The 9,824-nt window shown below is 41.1% G+C and overlaps 1 protein-coding gene across 1 annotated transcript; it reads right to left on the reverse strand.

The window, feature by feature from the left end:
- Nucleotides 1-450: 450 nt before the first annotated feature.
- On the reverse strand, nt 451-1,422 carry LOC149005346 (uncharacterized). The gene has a single exon (XM_089135871.1). The coding sequence runs from the start codon at nt 1,420-1,422 to the stop codon at nt 451-453; it is 972 nt and encodes a 323-aa protein (XP_088991997.1).
- Nucleotides 1,423-9,824: the final 8,402 nt, after the last annotated feature.

Below are 9,824 nucleotides of genomic sequence, written 5' to 3' on the forward strand. Positions count from 1 at the left end.
ATTTTGTATGCTCGGAGTACCTCAAATACTTCTGCTAGGTCTTTGAGGTGGTCGGACTGAGATGTGCTCTTTATCAGCATATCATCGACATATACCTCCATATTCCAGCCTATTTGCTGCTCGAAAATTTTGTTGACCGCTCTCTGGTAGGTTGCCCCAGCGTTTTTTAGACCGAAAGGCATTACTTTGTAGTAGTAACTATCCCAGTCTGTCATGAATGCTGTGTGTTTCTGGTTGGATGGATCCATTAAGATTTGGTTGTATCCCGAGTAGGCATCCATGAAACTGAGCATCTCATGACCGGCCGTTGCGTCAATGAGTAGGTCTATTCTTGGTAAAGGATAACAATCCTTTGGACAGGCCTTGTTGAGGTTGGTATAGTTTGTGCACATCCTCTATTTTCTGGTCACCTTTTTTACCATTATCACATTGGCCAACCAGGTTGGGTGGTCAATGGGTTTTAATGAATCCGGACTGCTTTAGCTTCTGAGCCTCTGTTCGGATGGCTTCATGCTTTTCCAGAGAAAAATTTCTTCTTCTTTGTATCACTGGAATCACTTGAGGATCGATGTTTAGCCTGTGCTCGGCTACTTTTCTGTCTATTCTGGGCATATCTTCTACCGACCATGCGAAGACGTTAGTATTTTCTTGTAGAAATTTAGTTAGACTGATTTTGAACTTTTCCTCTTGTTCTGCTTCGATCATTGTTCCCTGATCTTCTTTTGAATTCAGACTAATCTTTTCCAACTTTTCTACTGGTTCCTCCCTTTGCATGCTTTCTTTGTCACGATCATTTCTGACTTCGACCGCCATGGTAGAGCTTGTTTTTACTCTCTTTCTCATGTAGTTGGCGTAACTCTGCCGGCTTCCTTTTTGGTCGGCGGAACATTCTCCTATGCCTTTTTTTGTAGGGAACTTCATCTTCATGTGTAAGGATGACACTACCGCTTCTAAAGTACAAAGAGTTGGTCGTCCTAATATCACATTATAAGCAGATAGATCTCGGACGACCATAAAATTTGATTGAATGACCCTGTCTCTAGGGTATTTGCCGATGCGGAGATCTAATCTGATGGTGCCCTTTGCTCGGGTTGAGGTTCCTGTAAAGCCGTACAGGTGTGTTCCACAGGGGACCAGCATTTTCTCGTCCAACTGTAATTTTCTGAAGGCTTCTAGTGACAAGATATCTGCTGATGACCCTGTATCTACCAGAACTCTATGGACCTCCATTCCGGCTAAGGTGACCTTGATGACAAGGGCATCGTCGTGGGGAGTGCTTACCCCTTGCTTGTCTTTGGACGAGAAGGTGATTGGTTCTGAGGTGACCTTTTCATATGGCTTTTCAAGTTCGGCGTTCCCCACATATCGTGCCTTTCTTTTGGCTTGTCTACTTGACTCCTCGGTTGGTGTAACAACCCTCATTTTTCTAACCCAGAATCCGTATTGCAGGTCCGAGAACCCGAAGGTCTAGTCGGATTATTTTTGTGGAGTGTCCAGATAGAAGTCCATGATCCATATCCAGAACCCATGGATCTGGATTCTCTTGTTGAAGAATCTGCCTTACTGGGAAGTTGGATCTCCGGTAGAAGGCATGTGGTGTTTGGAGATGTCTGGAATGAAGGTAAGACATCCCCCATGTGTTGTTTAGGGCTAGGTTGTGTTTGGGTTTCAACCCCCTGAGCAAGGCACCTTTGTATAGCAATATACTTGGGGGCGGTTGCTAGTGGCGGTTGATTAAACCAAGCGGCCGCCTTAAGCGACTGCCCGGTTCTGCTTGCGAGAAAATGCCCTATTTTGCCCCCTATTCGTTATAAATAGCATCCCTCACCCTATTAACGCATTGTTATGTTCGGGATTGCTATTTTGGGCGATTAGGCGGCAGTGGAAACGTGCTAGAAGGTGGGCGAAGTGTTGTTAATGATATGGAACCTTTTCTCTTCTATTCTTGGTGATTCTGGTTAAGGTAATGAATCTCCATCTGCGATTCTCTTCTTTTTAACCTCTAATTGATATGAACCCATCCCCATTTTGTTAGTGGTTACCCAATTGATTAGTTGTATCTCCCTTTTCAATGTTCTTGATGAGATCCTGTCCATAAACGAATTCCCACATTTGTAATGGATGGATCCCATCAAGGGGAATGATTTGGGCAATAAATCTTTGCTAATTTTAGGGTTTCTTGTTACCCCTTTGTTCTAGACCTATTAAGATTGAAATTCGGATTAAGATCATCCCAAATCGGATGATAAAAAGTCTGATTTTCGGAGTTGGAAATTGCCTGAAACAGGGGCGGTCGCTTGTGGAGGTCGCTTAACCTAAGCAACCGCCTGGTTTCCAATGAAAGTGTAGGTTTGATTTTGGATTTGTTTTGACTCTTGACTCTTATACATTCTTGTAACCCTATGCCTAGGTGTTCTCTGTTTCAAATAAAAGTTTTATAATAGTTTTTGGATTGAAAGTTAGAGGACTTCTACTAAATTACAGATAAGGACATGCATTCTTATTTATATGCAATTACATATACATGATGATTCAGCTGTTCTATTTACTATTCTTTGATCATGTAACTTGCTGTAATTGTATAAAGCATGTGAATCTTATTGTATACTTTCTATTTGTGGTGTCCTTGATGTACTTCATCTTTTATGATATTGCACAACTGTTCATGGTATGATAAAGAGTGATGTAGTGTAGTTGTGATGGAAGAGGTATTCCATTGGGATATCTTGGCTGGAGATATCAGAGGGCTGTGGTATGGGACACATGCTCACTGATGCCTCTAGCACTATCATGATTACTTGATGACATACCTAGGAGAGTCTAGAATTGCATGGCTAGGTACCCCACATGATATTACCCTTTCAGCAGAGGAATTGAAGCCGAGTGACCTATGACAATGGTGATGTGACTATGTTTCATCCTACAACGGTAACCAGTCCGTGCGGAGATTCAGTGGTCCACTGTTGGTCATGTAATGGTAGGTTTGCATATGTTAGGGTTGGGCTCATGGACGTCCAAGGAGCGGACTGGGTGTCGTGAGGAGTCATGAGAGCATCCGCCCCAACAATATGTGGATGACCATAGGGTTAAGGAGTGGAGTCCAACAGCGGTACCCAGTCCGTGAGGGTCTCACTCCTAGGTTGCGAAGAATACTGAACCGAGTTGGTTGGTGCCATAGGGGAAGTATCTGGACTCCATATAGTATGTTACCAGTATGACCTTGCATTGGATTAGAAACCCCGACATGCGCCAATACTCATTACCAATGGTCGTGGTGAGAGAGTGTTGACTTAACCCCAGCCATGGTTTGAGAGCCAGGTGTGGACTTTCCCTTTTTGCCTAGGTCCCCTACAGAGGTAACCAGTCCTTGCCAGATCAGTGTGACTAGACCTACCCAGAGGAGGGCTGGTGTATATCTTTAAGCATGTCAGCTGTTAGAGACTTGCATAGTTAGATCTTAGTAGCATTCATATTTCTGCATACCATTCATATCATTTTATATATGCATTCGTGGATTGTATTGATATGTATATGAGAATTGTCTATTCCTTACTGAGTTCGTTAGAACTCACTCCTTTCATTGTATATATTATATGAGTTGTACAGATGGTGGCTCAACGTCGAAAGTGGGAGATGATTCATATGAAAGAGCCTTCTAGTATGAAGCTGATGTGAGACAGACAGTGGTACATGGACTTGCAGAGCATGGAGCCTCCTGAAGATGCTTGTGTGCACTTTTAGCACCCATTGATGGCCGACGGAGGCAGATTCCCAGGATTTTGATGATCGTGTGGAGAAAGATTGGAGGACATCTTTACTTGCTAATTTAGAAAACTAGTTTTTAGATTTAGAAAAGAAAATCAAAGAGAAGATTATTTACTTTATTTATTTTTGCTTCCGCTGAACTCGATATTACATTTGATTCTTGATTCTTTCCTTTGGCTATTTCTTGGATATTTATTGGAGTATTTGGACTCCTGTAACCTTTTTATTAATTATTGCTCTATTCTTGCTCTTGATTACATGTATTTGTATTTATTATTATTGATAGACTAAAATCATAGATCCTGTGACGGATCGCACCCACGGGTTGTCGGGCGGGTAATAGAGGCCGGCGGGGCGGCGGGGTGTGACAGTTGGGCCACCGAACACCATGAATATTGGTGGTCGTTTTTGGTCATCTCCTCCCTCCCGTGGTCGGGTCTTGTTTAGGCGGCCTTCTCTGCTAGGAGATCTATATCTTTTCTTACCTCCCTCTACTTGCTTTTGACCAGGTTGGGTAGGTCGGAGGTATTTTGTGAGCTGCCCTTGAGAGATGATCCTGACAATTTTTGCTTTTAGTTGTCGGCAATCATCTGTCCAGTGTTCTCCTCCCTCTCGTGGTTGGGTCTTGTTTAGGCGGCCTTCTCTGCTTGGAGATCTATATCTTTTCTTACCTCCCTCTACTTGCTTTTGACCAGGTTGGGTAGGTTGGAGGTATTTTGTGAGCTGCCCTTGAGAGATGATCCTGACAATTTCTGCTTTTAGTTGTTGGCAGTCATCTGTCCAGTGTCCGTGATCTTTGTGAAACTCACAATATTTGCTTTTATCACGATCTCCTGGACAGGAGTGTAGCTTACCGGGCCATTGGAGAATTCCTCGATCTTTAATTTGCATTAGGATTTTTGCTCTCCTCATAGTTGGTGACCCTACCTGGTCAAGTTGACCATCCCTGATCGGGTCTACGGTCGATCTTCTGACGAGTTGGTGTTTTCTTTGTGTGCTCTTGCTTCAGTGGTTGGATGTTCCTTCTTTCGAGATTCAATTGTTTCTGATATCTCTGCTTGTTTGTGGCATCGCTCCCTGAGATCATCATACGTTTTAGGCATGTCCAGCAAGAGTCTCTCGAGTAGGCCTTCATGGCTGAGTCCTTGGTATAAGGCGTGGAAGGCTATCTTTTCGTCCAGATTTTCGATCTGCATGGTCAGATTATTGAATCTTGCAAGGAAGTCTCTAATGAACTCCGTTTGCCCTTGTTTTACAGCGAACAAGGTATCCTCCCTCTTTTTGGTTTCTACTCCGCTTTGGAAACACAATAAGAAAGTCTGACCTAGATGGTCGAAACTTTTTATTGTGCCGTTAGGCAGAGCTTGGTACCAATCTAATGCTGCTCCGGTCAATGAGGCCCGAAAGCTACGGCACATAGCTACTTCATTATGTCTAAAAGTAGACATTACGGATTTATAATGGGTGATGTGATGTTTGGGACACTTCGATCCATCATATGCGATGAAGGTAGGGCATTTGAAACCTTTTGGCATCTATGCTTCCGAGACACTTTTGATGAAAGGATCCTCTTTTAAGACAGCGTATAGCTCGTCTTTGCCAGGATTCTTCAATTTTTTGACGGTTTCGTCGAGGTCGGTGATGCGCTTATTCATCTCTTCATCCCGCTTGTTTGAACCATTGTGGTTCTTTTTGTCCTTTGACGCTTTTGCTGGATCTATGTTGCTTCCTCAATCTCCGTCTTCATCAACTGGAGGATTCTTTTATGGAATAACTTCTTTTGAAGTTCGAGATTTTGTTGTCTCTTTCTGCAGCTCCTTTTGAGAAGGTCGAGCTATCTAGTCGATCATGGGTGGTCGGTCATGCCTGCTCCCTTCGGGACTTTTTTGTTTTTTTTGAGAACCTGCTTCGGGAGCGACTATATGACGCATGGCCACCCTGATCAACTTGCTCAGGGATGAGATTTCTCTCCTGATTTCAGACTGCTCCTTTTGAACTTCAACAATTTGATGCATTGTCGCGTACTTACTTGCTTGAGGGTCTTGAAGAATTAGAGGATCTTGTAGAATTTGGAGTTCGGGAATTTTTCCATTCCTTGTGGAACTGCACCTTGGTTGACATCCTTTTCTCCATCAGACCCATCTTCGATTACTAAACCTGATCTTGTCCTCATAATGGCTTTTTCGATTAGATTTCCCACAGACGGCGCCAATTGTTGCTGCACAATCATGTTCGTCCCTTCAGCCGGTTGAACCTACAAGAATGAGCTCCACCGTGGAGGCTGAGTTTTCACCTCCGATGATCTAGTTAGGAATCCGACTAAGGAAGACAAGAAAGTAGTAAATAATAATAATAAGAATAGTGATCGTTCTATTCAGCGTACCTTTCTCTTGTGATGTCATACCTTTTTATAGCTTTTCTTGGTAGGAGTTTTATTGGAACTCAAACCTTAGTAAGTCGGCAATATGAATCTTAGTGATTGAATCCTACTCGAATACGAATAGTTAGATTCCAATTTGAACACTGTTTTCTTGGCCACGAGTCTTCTTAGAATACGCCTTACTATTCTATTGGTCAGTTCATCTTGACTCGGCCTGTTCGGTTTAAGCCTGTTTGGTTTAGCCGAACTGGTTCGGTTTTTGCCGAATTGATTCATTTGATATATTTCTCCCTCATCAGTGACACAAGCCATCTTACCAAAGGATACCCTAGCAAAACTTGACAAAACAAATAAGGACTTTTCTTGTCCAAGGGGAAAACTTCTCTTGTTCATACTGTGAAGTGGAGTTCTATTTGCAATACAAAGTGAAATTGGCAGTTTGAACATCAGGAACTCGGAACACATGAGCCTGAAACTTTTATCTTAGAAGGTCTGGGAGCTCCTCACTCCAACTCATTTTGGGGAAAGATTATGAAAGAGAAATACTTCAAAAACACTACCTTCCTACAAGCTACTATTCAAGCCAAATCCTCTTGGGGATGAAAATTTGTTATCAGAGCCTGAGATTATATGAAGTCATGTTTACTTCATATTATAGGAAATGGTTCTTCTATTGATCCATGGTTACATAGTTGGATTCCAGGTACCCCAACTATTAATGTTCCTTTTCCTTCCCTCCTTCTACCCCTAGAACTTTGGCATACTTCATTGATCAACACACTCACACTTGGAAAAGTTAGTTAGTTGAACAATGTTGGCCTCCTGATCTTATAGAAAAATCTCAAGCATCCCACTCTCGTCCCTTGGTGGAGAAGACAAAATCATTTGGGAACTGACCTCTCATGGAATCTTTACAGTTAGCTCTGTATATAGACTGAATTGGGAGTCTGATTTGCCTAATGGATCCTCATTATGTTTGAAGTTGTGGCATCTTCATATTCCTCCTAAGGTCATGATTTTTATTTTGAAATGCCTCCACAATAAACTTCCAACCCTTAAAGCTCTACATGAGAGAGAATGCAATGTATTGGATATGTGTACTTATTGCAACTCAGTTCCAATATTGGCAAAACATATGTTTCTTACATTTCCATGGACACAAAATGTTTGGTCAACATATGGCAACTGTCAATGGAGCTACTCACTTCAGTTTGATGAACAATAGAGTTCCACTATCATGTCTTATCCTAAGACACTTGAAGGGGAAAATGACATTTCTAGAGTCTTGCTCACTCTGTGGATTTTGTGGACGAACTACTTTAACAGAGTCCATGGTAGGGTGTATAAATCACCTTCACAAATCAATTGGTTAGCTAAATGTTTATATGAAGAGCAGTGCATAAACATGAAGGATGCTTCTTCTACCAACCAAGAGCTACTCTTCAAATGGTCCCTTCCCCCTCATAATTGCATAAAAAAATGTGAACGATGTAACAATTCATATTGGACAATAACTCTTTCAAATCAGATTGCAGAGGTGTTGCTAGAGATAATAAAGGTACTGTGTAATTCAGTCTTGCATAGCTGTGGCAATTCCATTCCAATTTAGGCAGAGGCATTGGCTATCAAATGGCCTTTGGAGAAAGCACAAAATATCAGTGGTAACAGGGTTATTATAGGAGGAGATAACCAAGCTCTCATTCACATCATCAATTCCAATTCCCCTATAGTTCGATGGAGAATATAGAATATCATTAATCCCATTAGAGCAATGGCTAGGAATTTTGAGTGCATATACTTTAAACATGTGCATAGGGGAACGAATTTCATGGTAAATCATCTAGTTTCTTTTGCTGCCACATCACAATCTTCTTTTTCTTTTGGTCTCTCACCCCCCATATGGCCTTTGTTATTAGGTGCCTTTCTTTCGTTGTAAACACTCAACGGGGCTCGCTTTAAATTTCAATGAATCCATCTTGCACCCAAAACAAAAAAAATGAAGAAGAGAAAACTGACATCACAAGCCACTAGAGTTCCATACATGGTGTTGTAACTAATATATCCACTGCCGGTTCATACCGGTCAAACCAATCTTAGTTGGGTTCGATCGAGAGATAAAGGAAGGATGATCAGCGACGTCCAAAGAAGAGTGATGATCCAATGGCTATGATTGAAAAAGTGTTATAAGCGGGAAAGCAAGTATAAAAGCGAGGGAAGATCCAAAAGAAGGTAAGTCTCTAGAATCAACCAAAACTCTAGGCTCACTCTGATTGAACTCCATTACTAGCATTTTAGAAGCTCCAGAGAGATCTGAAAGACCACCGACACCATACTAACTAAATCGTCGGAGACGAGATGCCGATCAAAACAATCGGCTCCGTTTCTTACTGGTATTCTGTTTCTTTTAGGAGTGAGAGGTTGATCGATCGAAGAGCAAACCAGATCGAATCAGATCTGAGGAGTTCGGTGCGGAAAACTATGGTTGGAGGCGATCGGCAGAAATAGCACCAACATTTTGGCGCCGTCTGTGGAAACTTAGTTCAGAGCAGAAGCTATGGCTCAATCACCTGAGCGAGAGGAGGAATTACCGATAGAAATGGCGGAAACAAGCCAGAGGGTGTGAAATCCCGCCTAATCCTAACCTTGCTACTATTCCAAATCCATACCTACCTTATACATTGTTCAATTTATTCTCTGTTGTATGAGTTGCCTAGTTTCATTTGGTGGAAGTTTATCTCGAAGCTGATCTTTTTCCCCTTCTATTTCTTCCCTTTGATGAGAGAGTGATCTTAAGTCATTCCCATGACTGATCCTTCTACCCCTGCTGTTGTAGAGTGGACCTCCATACACCCTATAACCTTGTGAATTCTCCACATGACGATTTTGAAGGGAAATCAAGTGTGATCTTCATGATTTAATTATCCCTTCTAATTGTTTCAAGACTTCAAGCTTTTCATCTGTTGTTTTCAATCGAAGGTTAGTAATCTCTCATGTATTGTATTGATCTACTTTTACTATGTTTTATTCTTTGTGATTGAGACTATGAAGAAGATGCTGCATCCTTGCAACCATCTCTCTACAATCTCTTTTCATTTTTTTTAGGTTCTATGATATTCATATTGATCTTCACCATGATCCTTATGAAATCTTCATAAAGCCATGATGGTACTTTACTCTTATTATGTTTTATTCTTTGTGATTAAGACTATGAAGAAGATGCTGCATCCTTGCAACCATCTCTCTACAATCTCTTTTCATTTTAAGGTTTTATGATCTTCATATTGATCTTCACCATGATCCTTGTGAAATCTTCATGAAGCCATGATCATACTTTTGATTCGATTACAAAGCATGTTAAATTTATGGGATAATTACTGTTGCCCCCCTGTACTTTGATTTTATTACTAATAAAACCCTGTTCTTTACAAAATTAATGTTGCCCCCTTCCTTATAACGGTGTTAAATAGCCGTTAAGTTTGAATATGTAATGTCCACTTTGTCCTTCATTAAAATTAAGAAATCAAAAGACGATACTACCCCATTTATAAAAACCAGATTAAATGTCAATTTTACCCTAACTTCATTTATTTTGAATTAAAAAAATATTGGTTTTCCACCTTCACTAAACTTATTTATTTTGAATAAAAGAAATTGGCAAAATTCAAATTCGATTTGGTTT

Source organism: Hakea prostrata, chromosome 9, assembly GCF_041222555.1.
Source record: "Hakea prostrata isolate BN-2017 chromosome 9, UWA_Hpros_2, whole genome shotgun sequence".
In the NCBI taxonomy this organism is placed as follows: domain Eukaryota; kingdom Viridiplantae; phylum Streptophyta; class Magnoliopsida; order Proteales; family Proteaceae; genus Hakea; species Hakea prostrata.